This window comes from Erythrolamprus reginae, chromosome 1 (genome assembly GCF_031021105.1).
Source record: "Erythrolamprus reginae isolate rEryReg1 chromosome 1, rEryReg1.hap1, whole genome shotgun sequence".
Lineage (NCBI taxonomy): Eukaryota > Metazoa > Chordata > Lepidosauria > Squamata > Dipsadidae > Erythrolamprus > Erythrolamprus reginae.
Genome location: NC_091950.1, coordinates 322,110,019 through 322,124,125, shown reverse-complemented (window position 1 = coordinate 322,124,125; position 14,107 = coordinate 322,110,019). Strand labels below are relative to the sequence as shown.

At 39.9% G+C, this 14,107-nt stretch overlaps 1 protein-coding gene across 3 annotated transcripts in view; it reads right to left on the bottom strand.

Moving 5' to 3' along the window:
* Nucleotides 1–14,107, bottom strand: part of CCDC170 (coiled-coil domain containing 170) — a 76,313-nt gene that overhangs the window by 29,232 nt on the left and 32,974 nt on the right. For all 3 annotated transcript variants that reach the window (XM_070733718.1, XM_070733719.1, XM_070733721.1), the window contains exon 4: nucleotides 8,453–8,597. In XM_070733718.1, coding sequence (XP_070589819.1) covers nucleotides 8,453–8,597 — 145 coding nt within the window. The remainder of the gene's footprint in view (nucleotides 1–8,452; nucleotides 8,598–14,107) is intronic.

Below are 14,107 nucleotides of genomic sequence, written 5' to 3'. Positions count from 1 at the left end.
AGTTTGCGAAAGGCGAGGAGGGTAGGGGCAGTTCTAATCTCTGGGGGGAGCTGGTTCCAGAGAGTCGGGGCCGCCACAGAGAAGGCTCTTCTAGTTCTAGCTAATAGACAATAAAGTGCTGAACTTTTCCTGCGACTCATCTCTACATTTACATGTGAATCTAACAGAGGGGAAAGAAGAGAGGGAAATGGATGGAGAGGAGTAGGAGACAGGGAAGGAGAGGGAAGTGGAGAAGAGAAGAGCGGAGAAAGGAGGAGAGAAAAAGGGAGGAGAGCGAAGGAGAGCGGAAAGGAGAGAGAGAAATATATAGAACACTGGTACAGTTATGAAAACAATAGTTATAACTATGACATACAAGATTATGCATTTAAAAGAGACTATAATATATAATTAAGAGAATACTGGTTATAATCAGGGTGTATAATACCATGTACAGTATACTTAAAAAGGACTGAATACAGCCAGTACAAAGTCGGTGCAAAACTGAAAATGTGATATATTATAAAGAAAAAAATATATAATAAAAATATTTATTTTAAAAAGTTTTTAATCTAGACTTCCTTGTATAGAGATGCAAGAGAATTCATATTAGTTTATAAAATAGATTTTTTTTGCTTGCTATTAGAAACTGGGGAATCATCTCCACTAGCATTTATGTTGCTGTTGTAAATTTAGTTCATTTTTACACCACATTGTCCAGTCTCCAATCCTTGATATTATTTCTCCCCCAATATTCCATTTTATCCAGACTGTTTTTATGACCCTTTTTGCATTTTTCATTTTCCATGTTCCAATTGTGCAACTTACATTATAGGTATGATATCACTCTCACCAATGGAACAGGTTTTAATGATAAGAAACATTCTTCTCTGGCTTCCAGAGGGGGAAGTAAGATCTATAAGCAGGAAATCAAAGATCCCCCTCCACCACAAGCTATTTGTCAGTGCATATGGACACAAGTGCACAGCTGTGACTAACCCTCAATCTTTATTGTAAAAAGCCTATATTCCTTGAACAGCTGCTCATATAATTATTAGATCAGACTATATCTTTCAAAGATCCTGGAGCACCAGGGAACTGCCAGAAGACTGGAAAAGAGCTGATGTAGTTCAAAAAGGGGGGGGGAAATACATCCAGGAAACTAAAGACCTATCAGACTGACCTCAATATCAGGGAAGATTTTGGAAAAAATAATCAAGCAACGAATCAATGAACACCTAGAAGCAAACAAAATAATAACCAAAACCCAACATGGATTTGTCAAAAACAGATCATGTTAGACTAATCTTAATGCATTCTTTGGCAAAGTGACAAAATGAGCGGACCAGAGGAATGCTCTCAATTTAATTTACTTGGCCTTCAATAAGGCATTTGATAAAGTAGACCATAACCTACTACTAGATAAAGTTGAAAAAAGTGGGCTAGACAGCAACACCACCACATGGATTCAAAACTGACTAACCAACTGCACTCAATGCGTAGTGCTCAACAGAACTGCATCTACATGGAGAGAAGTATGCAGTGAAGTACCCCAATACTCTATTTTAGGCCCAGTACTTTTCAATATCTTCATCAATAACTTGGATGAAGGGATAGATGGGGGACTCATCAAATTTGCAGATGACAATAAACTGGCAGGAATATCCAACTCTCCAGAAGATAGGCTCAAGATGCAGAAGTATCTTGACAGACTTGACAGGCTATCAAACAAAATGAAATTCAACGGTGAAAAAAGTAAGGTTCAAATCAAATCAAATCAAATTTTAAATTAAATTAAATTAAATTAAATTGACTTATATGCCACCCAGCCCCATTGGACTTAGGGACTTTAGGCAAGAAAAACAAGATGCACAGGTACAGGTATATGTGGTACCTTGCTCAACAGTAGTAACTGTGAGAGGGATCTTGGAGTCCTAGTGGACAACCATTTAAATATGAGCCAGCAGTGTCCAGCAGCTGCCAAAAAAGCCAACACAGTTCTAGGCTGCATTAACTGAGGGATAGAATCAAGATCATGTGAAATGTTAATACCAATATATAAAGCCTTGGTAAAACCACCTGAGAATACAGCATTCAGTTTTGGTCACCATGATGTAAAAAGGATATTGAGACTCTAGAAAGAGTGCAAAGAAGAGCAACAAAGATGATTAGGGGACTGGAGGCTAAAATATATGAAGAACAGTTGCAGAAACAGTGCATGTCTAGCATAATAAAAAGAAGGACCAGGGAAACATGATAGCAGTGTTCCATTATTTCAGAGGTTGCCACAAAGTAGAGGGAGTCAAGCTATTTTCCATAGGTTTGAATATATGGTCTTTGGATTATTGGATAAAAGAGGGATACAATAAAATTTAATGAAGTGTTTCATCAAGGAGAAAGGAATGGAATTTGGGAAGTGATGGTGTCAGCAATTCAAAGTACAAGGGAGACATAGATAAGGCATTTAAAAAAATTATGAACTGAATAGAGAGCATGGATGGAACAACAGGAAATATAACACAAAGGACAATGAGTGACCAAGATGCCCAGGAAGAAGAGGAGCCAACTGAAAGAGTAGATTAAAAAATAGGACATAACAAATGAAGCAAGATGATAAGGAGGAGATAATAACAAAAATAATAAGGATTAATGACATAAGCCAAGAGGAGAGTATTCCAAAGGAATTAAAAAAGGAACTGGAGAACCAGGGAAATTCTTATGGGCGAGAGATAGGGGAAAGAATAGATATTTTGAAACTAGACAATGGATAGGGACAGAGAAGGAAGAAATGTTTTAAATGGGTAGCCAAGATGTGGAAGCAGACAGAAATAAAGATTCAAGAAAGGAATATGGGAGGCAAGCTAAGAAACAAACAATTATACCTTTAAAGCGGACAAGAGATGATGGCTGGAAAGTGGTACCTCTACTTATGAACTTTTCTAGATAAGAACAAGATTGCTTTGCCTCTTCTCAAGAACTTTTTTCCACTTACAAACCTGAGCCTCCGAAACTGTAACTGAAAAAGGCAGGGAGAAGCCTCCTTGGGGCCTTTCTAAGAATCTCCTGGAAGGAAACAGGGCCGGAAAAGGTGGGGAGAAGCCTCTGTGGGGCCTCTCTAAGACTCTCTTGGAAGAAAACAGGGCCAAAAAAGGCGATGAGAAGCCTCTGTGGGGCCTCTCTAGGCATCTCCTGGGAGGAAACAGGGCCAGAAAGGCAGTAGAAGCCTCCATGGGGCCTCTCTGGGAATCTCCTGGGAGGAAACAGGGTCTCCACTGGTTTCCCCAATTGCACGCATTATTTGCTTTTACATTGATTCCTATGGGAAAAATTCTTCTTCTTACAAACTTTTCTACTTAAAAACCTGGTCTTGGAACAAATTAAGTTTGTAAGTAGAGGTACCACTGTATGTTTAAATACAGTAGTGACATAATCAAAGTTAGAATAGGGATGGAAGCTAGAGATAGGGAGATTAATAGAATACACATTCTTATATAATAAGGAGAAGTAATAATAAGAGGGGAAATAGTTGAATGGCGGTATCATTAAGAATACTTTAAAAATATGGCAACTGGCATAAAATAAAATATCGAAATATTAATTAAATAAATAATGAAAGATTATAATTCAATATGAATATGTGTATGTTTGCTAAATGTCACAAATATTATTAAAATATTTTATTTGTATTAAAATGCATGACATGCAGAATATGATAATTGAAATAAAAATAACATATTTAAAATATTGAATAATTTAATAATGAAGAATTATACAGTAAGTCAAAAAAGAAAATAATGGAATATTTTAATTTAATATGTTATTATTATTATTATTATTATTGTGTTGTTGTTGTTGTTGTTGTTATTATTATTATTATTATAAAAGCTTGTTAAATGTAGTAAATATGATTAATAATATTCTTTTTGTATTAAAAGGTTTCATCAATCCTGAATAGGGTGAGTGGCATAAAAATGATACATTGAAATATTGAATAACTAAATAACAAAAAATAATTTAATAAAAATGTGTATATTATCACTAGAATTATATAAACATGTTACATGAAACAAATATGATTAATACTATTTTATTTGTATCAAAAGGTATGACACTCAGGTGCCACTCTGTTCACATAGAAACATAGAAGACTGACGGCAGAAAAGACCTCATGGTCCATCTAGTCTACCCTTATACTATTTCCTGTATTTTATCTTACAATGGATATATGTTTATCCCAGGCATGTTTAAATTCAGTTACTATGGATTTACCAACCACGTCTGCTGGAAGTTTGTTCCAAGGATCTACTACTTTTTCAGTAAAATAATATTTTCTCATGTTGCCTTTGATCTTTCCCCCAACTAACTTCAGATTGTGTCCCCTTGTTCTTGTGTGCACTTTCCTATTAAAAACACTTCCCTCCTGGACCTTATTTAACCCTTTAATATATTTAAATGTTTCGATCATGTCCCCCCTTTTCCTTCTGTCCTCCAGACTATACAGATTGAGTTCATTAAGTCTTTCCTGATACGTTTTATGCTTAAGACCTTCCACCATTCTTGTAGCCCGTCTTTGGACCCGTTCAATTTTGTCAATATCTTTTTGTAGGTGAGGTCTCCAGAAATGAACACAGTTCAACATGGATATGTTAGTAAAGAAACAAAAAACAAAAAACTGATTTTTTTTAAAAAAACAACAGCTCTGTGATTTAACAGTCCCTCTCTCTGATGCATTGTCAAATCCAGATAAAAGTAAATAAGTGTTCAGCAAACTCCAAACAATTTTCCCAAAAAGTACAAGTAGTTAAGATAAAGTTCTGTGAGTGAACAGAAATTCTGATTGGGATAGAAGCCTACAGTCAATTTCAAAGAGATTGCTCCCCAATATGAAGTAAAGTAGAGCTACAAGATCTTGGCTGCAAAGCTCCAAATCACAACATAAATAAGAACAAACAGCTCAGTGCTCCATATTTTTCTGCTGCCGTTATATAGTTGTTTGGCTTTCTGCAACCAAGATCTGGCACAAAACTGATGATACTTCTGCTCATGTTGAAAAATTGAGCTCCCAACTGCCTTTAACTTGCTTGGCTGAATTTGTGCATTATTTAAATAAGAAAAAAATCTGCAATTGACATAAACAGGTTACACCCAGATCAGATTACTATTTACTTTGAAGAGCTGAAAACAAATTTGAACTGTAGGCTGCCAGAAAACTCAGAAGGCATATGGAAACTATGTAGATTGATCATATAATACCAATTCTGCATTATTTACAAGCTTAGTTCAAAGTCCTGAATCAGGTGAGAATGCATTTTTATTTCCTGGATATATACACACTTGCCCAGATTGTACTTGCCCAGATTGTAAGAATGGCTTTAATAGCCTGTCAGCGCCACCAGGAAAAGTATTTTACAGGCAGAACTTGACCAACAATCAATCCCAAAAGTTTTGTTGCTAAATAAGAGAGTTGCTAAATGAATTTTGCCCCATTTTGCAATCTTTCTTGACCCATTTGATAAGTGAATCACTGTTAAGTTAATAACTCAGATGTTAAGTGGACCTGCTTTCATCCTTGACTTTGCTTGTCAGAAGGTCATAAAAGATGATCACGTGACCCTGCAATTATTCATTTAGATTCAGAATAAAGGCTAACAAATCACTTCCAGAAAGAAGTGACCAGGCAATTGACAGCTGGTCAAAGGAACAGAGTGTGGAAGGAACAGGGCAGGGGAGGAAACAATTACTCTGACAATATGTCTGGAATTAAGCATGGAGGAAGGATTAGGTTCAGGGGCAGATTCCTATTCCTATTACCACTGCTACCCATGTGCTGCATGCGCAGCTTCTGTTCTCCTGCGTGCATGCACATGTCCTAGCATGTTTTCCTTCCGCACATGCACAGGAGGCAAAATCTTGTGACGGGATGCACACACATGTGAGATTTCAGCAATTCTTTGCTTCTGTGCATGCACGGAAGCAAGAAAATCGCTGAAATATTGAGTGCACGTCCCCTTACAAGATTTTGCCTCCTGCGCATGCACAGAAACAAAACCACAATTGGACACGCAAGTACACGTGCAGGAGAATAAAAGCTTCACGTGCAGCGCAACATTCGCTACCAGTGTGCTGTGCTCATCCGTACCAGTAGCAACCCAATACCTGTTAGGTTGGTGTAACTATTGAAAAAAAAGACTTCTAAACTGTGCTATATCTGCTCGTGAAATTTTCTTTTTGAATAGTTATATGATCTCTAAGATACTGCCTTGCCAAGAAAGCAGCAGACAGACAAGCAATGTAACCTCAAAGCTCAATATACAATCAAAGCTCAATATAAAATATATATTTATTATTTGGGGATAATGGCAGGCAGCTGTCCTTAAAATAAGCTTGGGTTGAATTATGCCATATCTATCTGTATTATTTGATTGGATTGGATTTGTATGCCGCCCCTCTCTGTAGACTCAGGGCAGCTAACAACAGTAGAAAACAGCATATGACAATCCAATATAAACAGTTAAAAACCCCTATTGTAAAACCAATATACATACAGACATACCATGCATAAAATTGTAAAGGCCTAGGGGGAAAGAGTATCTCAATTCCCCCATGCCTGGCGGCAGAGGTGGGTTTTAAGAAGCTTACGAAAGGCAAGGAGGGTGGGAGCAATTCTAATCTCTGGGGGGAGTTGGTTCCAGAGGGTCGGGGCCGCCACAGAGAAGGCTCTTCCCCTGGGTCCCGCCAAGCGACAATGCTTAGTTGATGGGACCCGGAGAAGACCCACTCTGTGGGACCTAACTGGTCGCTGGGATTCGTGCAGCAGAAGGCGGTCCCTGAGATAGTCTGGTCCGGTGTAAAACACCTACCCGAGGTGGGACTTCTTCAGTACCAGAGGTAGACCTTTTAGGGCAGTGATGGTGAACCTTTTTTCCCTCGGGTGCCAAAAGAGCATGCATGCACGCTATCGCGCATGCACGAGTGCCCACACCCATAATTCAATGCCTGGGGAGGGCAAAAACAGCTTCCCCTGTCCCCTGGAGGCCCTCTAGAGGCCAGAAATGGCCTGTTTCCCAACTTCTGATGGGCCCAGGAGGCTTATGTTTCACCCTCCCCAGATTCCAAAAGTTTCCCTGGAATCGGGGGAGGGTAAAAACATAGAAACATAGAAGATTGACGGCAGAAAAAGACCTCCTGGTACATCTAGTCTGCCCTTATACTATTTCCTGTATTTTATCTTAGGATGGATATATGTTTATTCCAGGCATGTTTAAATTCAGTTACTGTGGTTTTACCAACCACGTCTGCTGGAAGTTTGTTCCAAGCATCTACTACTCTTTCAGTAAATTAATATTTTCTCACGTTACTTCTAATCTTTCCCCCAACTAACCTCAGATTGTGCCCCCTTATTCTTGTGTTCGCTTTCCTATTAAAAACACTTCTCTCCTGAACCTTATTTAACCTTATTTAACCCTTTAACATATTTAAATGTTTCGATCATGTCCCCCTTTTCTCTTCTGTCTTCCAAACTGGACCCGTTCAATTCCATCTTTGGACCCGTTCAATTTTATCAATATCTTTTTGTAGGTGAGGTCTCCAAAATACCCTCCCCCCCGGAGGGTCTCTGAAAGCCAAAAATGCCCTCCCAGAGCCTCTGTGCGAGCCAAAAATCAGCTGGCCAGCACACACGGAGCTGAGCTAGGGCAACGGCTCACATGCCAGCCGATATGGCTCCATGTGCCACCTGTGGCACCCATGCCATAGGTTCGCCATTACTGTGTTAGGGCTTAGTCTCATTTTACATTAACTGCAGCACAAATATGTCCCATCAATTACTTCCATAGGACCTGCTCTCATGATGCAGAGTGTCTTATCCTCAGTGGATTTTGGAAGGGATATTGCTTCCATTTACCTAAGCCCCATTCACCACACTTACAGGGAGGAGGGAAGGCCAAGGGAATCTATTGATTGCTACTTGTAAAGTATAAAGACAAGATCATTCACAAGCTTTATTACTAGGGTAAATTAGAGCCCAGGTGTCAGGATAGCAGAGTGCAAATTATGCAGATATATTGTTCTGCTCATCTGAGGAATGCAAGAACTCAAATTTACATTGCCAGGACTGTAAAACTCTCTTCCCTAATAACATTGCCTTTCTGGCAGCTTTAACCAGCCCCTGAAGATTTCATTTTTATCTTTCCTTAGCTTTTTATTAACTTTCTGGGCCCCTGATGTTTTCAGGTTAATATTGCATTTTATTATAACAACATTTATAGCATTTTTATAGTAAGGGCCCACGTGAGGATCTATAATAAAGCCCAGAGTGGAAATAGATTTAACAAAAAGTCCTGGAAAAAATATCTGACATCATTCACAGAGTTCCACTCATATAATAGATGTCTTCAGGTGCTTGGCTACTATTTCGATTACTATTAATTTGAAGAGGCACATTTTATTATTGTATAATTTTAAAAAAGAAAACCTTGGAGAGCAGGCGTTCCGGTGACTCTTCATTTCCTCCTGTGCCCAGTTCCAGAAGATGACAAAGTTGTGCAATGAATTCATTTTGTTCTCTGCTGACCTTAGATGCATAGGATTTGCTTTCTTCGGATTTATTCAAACATTTTCTAATTAGGGTTCAAGCCAAAGCATAAATAATGTTATGGGTAAGAAAAATATGACCTGTTATCATTGTTTATATTAACTGTATCATGACACCATTAGGTCAGACCAAGAATACACAATTTCATTAGCTTAGCTAAGCATGTATTTACCACATACTGCTGGAGATTTAATTAATCACATTCTCTACTGTGAACGTATAAGAGAACAAATAGTAGAATAAGAGCCAGTTTCGTGTAGTGGTTAAAGCATCAGATTAGAAACCAAGAAAGAGACTGTGAGTTTCCAAGAAAACTGCAGAGACTAGTTTGGGAAATTGTCAAATTCACACACACACACACACACACACACACACACACACACACTACTTCCTATTTTTTCCTATTCTAAAAATGTTGTGTGCTGTTCAAAACTGATCTTGTTCCTGTATCCCAGTAGAGCAGCCTTTTGCAATTGACAGATGGAGATCTTGTCAATTCTGATTATTTTCAAATGTCCGCTGAGATCAGAATCAGAATGGCCTCTCCATGAAAGGGATCCTAGTCAAAAATTGATCTGTCTATTATTGTTGTTGTTGTTGTTGTTATTATTATTATTATTGTTGTTGTTGTTGTTGTTGTTGTCAGTGCAACACAGCAAATGAGATCACTATGTTGGATTTCATATTTCATCATCAGTCGGGCGCTTCCCAAGCACCTAGGACTGCGTGTCGGAAGTCGGAAGTCCCACAGTAGTTTTGCTTGTTCATTTTTGACCACTTTTTCGGGCTTATGATCCCACCAGTTCTTTGCCACTGGGAAATGGTAGTTCCGGCACAAGTTCCAGTGGATCATCTGTGCCACAGCATCATTTATTTATTTATTTATTGGATTTGTATGCCGCCCCTCTCCTCAGACTCGGGGCGACTAACAACAATGTCTATGCTTTATTATTATTGTTGTTGTTGTTGTTGTTGCCGTCAGTACAACACAACAAATGAGATCACTATGTTCAATTTCGTATTTCATCATCAGTCACACGCTTCCCAAGCACCTAGGACTGCGTGATGTAGCAGCGAATTATGTGTGCCTATCCCAGTATAGTGGCCTTTTGCAATTGACAGATGGAGATTTTGTCAATTCTGATTATTTTCAAATGTCTGCTGAGATCCCTTGGCACTGCGCCCCGTGTGCCAATGACCACTAGGACCACTTTCACTGGCCTATGCCAGAGTCGTTGCAGCTCGATTTTTAGATCTTAATATTTCACTAATTTCTCTAGCTGCTTCTCCTCAATTCTGCTGTCTCCTGGGATTGCGATGTTGATGATCCATACTTTCTTTTTCTCCACAATCAGGATGTCTGGCATGTTATGCTTCAGAATTCGGTCAGTCTGAAGTCAGAAGTCCCACAGTAGTTTTGCTTGCTCATTTTCGACCACTTTTTCGGGCTTATGATCCCACCAGTTCTTTGCCACTGGTAGATGGTAGTTCTGGCACACGTTCCAGTGGATCATCTGTGCCACAGTATCGTGTCTATGCTTGTAGTCAGTTTGTGTGATCTTTTTGCAGCAGCTAAGGATGTGATCAATTGTTTCATCTGTTTCTTTACAGAATCTGCACTTTGGATCGTCTGTTGATTTTTCAATTCTGGCTTTGATAGCATTCGTTCTAATGGCCTGTTCTTGTGCAGCCAGAATTAGTCCTTCCATCTCCTTTTGAGTGTTCCACTTGTAAGCCATGACCAGGTCATGCTGGTGGCTCCGCGTGGGAGGGCCTTCTCTGTGGCTGCCCCGGCTCTCTGGAACCAGTTACCTCCTGAGATCCGGACTACCCTCATCCTATTAGCCTTCCTGTAAAGTGGTAAAGACCTGGCTTTTCCGACAGATCTGGGGCCAAAAAGTTTATGGTAGTAACCATAGAGATCAGGCCATGAATGGTATGCAGGGGTTTAACTATTTGTATTGTAAATTGTTTTTAGGTTTATGTACTATTATTGATGTTTCATATTTTTGCTATGAGCCACCTAGAGTCCCTAGGGCAGTGATGGTGAACCTATGACACGAATGCCACAGGTGGCACACAGAGCCATATTTACTGGCACATGAGCCATTGCTCTAGCTCAGCTCCAATGTGCATGTGTGTGCTGGCCAGGTGGTTTTTGGCTCACACAGAGGCTCTGGGAGGGCGGTTTTGGCTTCCATAGAGCCTCCTCGGGGATGTGGGAGGGCATTTTTACCTTTGGAGCCTGGGGAGGATGAAACATGAGCCTCCTGGGCCCACCAGAAGTTGGGCTGTTTCTGGCTTTCAGAAGGCCTCCAAGGGTGACATTGAATTATGGGTGTGGACACTCTTTCGGCACCCGAGGGAAAAAAGGTTTGCCATCATTGCCCTAGGGAGTTGGGTAGCATAGAAATTGAATGGATGGATGGATGGATGGAAGGAAGGAAGGAAGGAAGGAAGGAAGGAAGGAAGGAAGGAAGGAAGGAAGGAAGGAAGGAAGGAAGGAAGAGCAAGCAAGCAACTTATCTAAGAAAAATTTCAGCAAGCTGTAAAGCCGTCTTTAATCGTTTACAGTTTATGAGATTATGCAGTTATAGATTTAAAAAGTTTCTTCCAAGTGTCAAAAGAGCCCAGCTGAGGTTCCAGCCAAGGAATTTGCACATATGCTTTTAATATGGAGGGGGGGGGAAACCCTTCTATTCACATTTCAACATTGTATTCAACGCTTCTGCCAGGCAATTTACATTATTGATGCTCAGACCTTTAACAAAACCTCGTTCTCCCTTAAGGAAGTTGATGTCTGTAAAAAGCTTATATAATGACGATGAACCTTTATTCTTGATGGGGTTAAAAAAAAAGCCATGACTCCTTTTAGTTGAAGTTAAAACTTTCTGAGAAGAAAGCAGCATTTTTAGAATCTTTGCTGGGCCACCTCTGCTGACACAGCTCTTCAACCTCTACTCCAGGTGTGCACATCATGTAGAAGATAGAGTCACATTAATAAACTAAAAATCATCACTGGCCACAAAGTAATGTGTGATCGGGCTAGTTGCCTTCTGCCGCACGAATCCCAGCGACCAGTTAGGTCCCACAGAGTTGGCCTTCTCCGGGTCCCGTCGACTAAACAATGTCATTTGGCGGGACCCAGGAGAAGAGCTTTCTCTGTGGCGGCCCCGACCCTCTGGAACCAGCTCCCCCCAGATATCAGAGTTGCCCCCACCCTCCTTGCCTTTCGCAAGCTCCTTAAAACCCACCTCTGTCGTCAGGCATGGGGGAATTGAAAATTTTTTTCTCCCTTCCCCCTAGGCTTATAGAATTTATACATGGTATGCTTGTTGGTATGATTGGTCTCTTAAATTGGGGTTTTTTAGATTACTTTTTAATATTAGATTTGTTACATTGTTTTCTTCATTGTTGTTAGCCGCCCCGAGTCTTCGGAGAGGGGCGGCATACAAATCTAAATAAACTAAACTAAACTAAACTAACTAAGTTGAGCAGCTGTAGTTCCAGTGCTGTTAGCGAAAATGCCTGGCAGTTTTGGAGGCACTTGGGTGTGCGACTTTTAAGAGGGCAATAGTGGATCTTTCTTGGTGGTGATGGCATATGATGGCAAATATACTGATTTTTTTTTTAAAGTGTTTGTGGAATACAGTAGGGTACATTAGGATGCAGAGGTGAGTTCCTCCTGGTTTGGACCACTTCTATAGAATTGATAGTAACTTGGTGGCCTGGGTCATTAGAACTAGGCCGCCAAATCAGTTTTCCTTATCTTGTTTTTAGCTTCTGCACATGCAAAGCTTTTTAAACACATGGCCCACCCACACAGTGCATCCCTGAGTGAACCAGCAGCAAAGAAAACCAGACCCCACCCCTGCTAGGATGTGAAGTGTGAGATATGTGGTCCACAGCCATGTAGAAACATAGAAACATAGAAAATTGACGGCAACAAAAGACCTCAGGGTCCATCTAGTCTGCCCTTATACTATTTCCTGTATTTTATCTTAGGATGGATATATGTTTATCCCAGTCATGTTTAAATTCAGTTACTGTGGGTTGACCAACCATGTCTGCTGGAAGTTTGTTCCAAGCATCTACTACACTTTCAGTAAAATAATATTTTCTCATGTTGCTTCTGATCTTTCCCCCAACTAACCTCAGATTGTGCCCCTTGTTCTTGTGTTCACTTTCCTATTAAAAACACTTCTCTCCTGAACCTTATTTAACCCTTTAACATATTTAAGTGTTTTCATCATGTCCCCCCCGTTTCCCTTCTGTCCTCCAGACTATACAGATTGAGTTCATTAAGTCTTTCCTGATAAGTTTTATGCTTAAGACCTTCCACTATTTTTGTAGCCCATTTTTGGACCCGTTCAATTTTGTCAGTATCTTTTTGTAGGTGAGGTCTTCAGAACTGAACACTGTACAGTATTCCAAATGTGGTTTCACCAGCGTTCTATACAGTGGGATCACAATCTCCCTCTTCCTAAGAGAGAATAAATTGTTCCCTTGTGCCCCCTATGCTTTCATTATGCATTCTTTCTGTCTTAACCCTTCCCCCCTCCCCATTTTATTCCCTAGCTTTACCAACAAAAGATATGAACGCTGCTTCAAATTTTTGCAATTGAAAATGTCCTGTCCATATAAGAGCAAAGTCTATTATCAAAAACCCACTTATACTGGGCACACTCCAGAGGCTCAGACAGATGAATGCAGACTGGAGAAATTTATCGAGTTCTAAGCAGCAACACTGGAATGAAGGAGAAAATTGGCCATACAAACTACATTATCATTATGAAAAATATACAAGTGGAAATTAGCAGAAAGTGGTTCCAACTATGCACAGCTTCATCTAGTGCAGTGTTTCCCAACCTTGGCAACTTGAAGATATTTGTACTTCAGCTCCCAGAATTCCCCAAGCATTCTACTCGCCACATGTTGTGGAGGCCTCCTATAGGTTTTCTATTAAACAAAAAGGCATGGGTGGGTTCATGAATCAACAGATTCTCCCAGAGTGTATCCTTCAATAATCCTGACTGCCTCATTCTAGGAATTTTGAAAACCAAGGAAACCAATCCAATTAGATGCCACTAATATATTTGAATTCTTTTTGCCTGGTTTTTAAAAATTATTTATTACATAAATAAAGAGCCTTGGTGGTGCAGTGGTTAGAATGCATTACTGCAAGTTACTTCTGCTGATCACCAGCTGCCAGCAGTTTGGCAGATCGAATCTCAGTAGACTCAAGGTTGACTCAGCCTTCCATCCTTCCAAGTTTGATAAAATGAGGGCCCAGATTGTTGGGGGCAATATGCTGACTCTCTGTAAACCGCTAAGAGAGGGCTCTAAAGCGCTGTGAAGTGGTATGTAAGTCTAAATGCTATTGCTATATCAATAGCAATAGTTGTGCTTTTTTGATGTTTTGCTATATCAATAGCAAAACATCAAAAAAGCACAACAAAGAATGTTCTTTCTGCGCCAGCTCAGGAAGCTCAAACTGCCCAAGGAGCTGCTGATTCAGTTCTACAGAGGAATCAT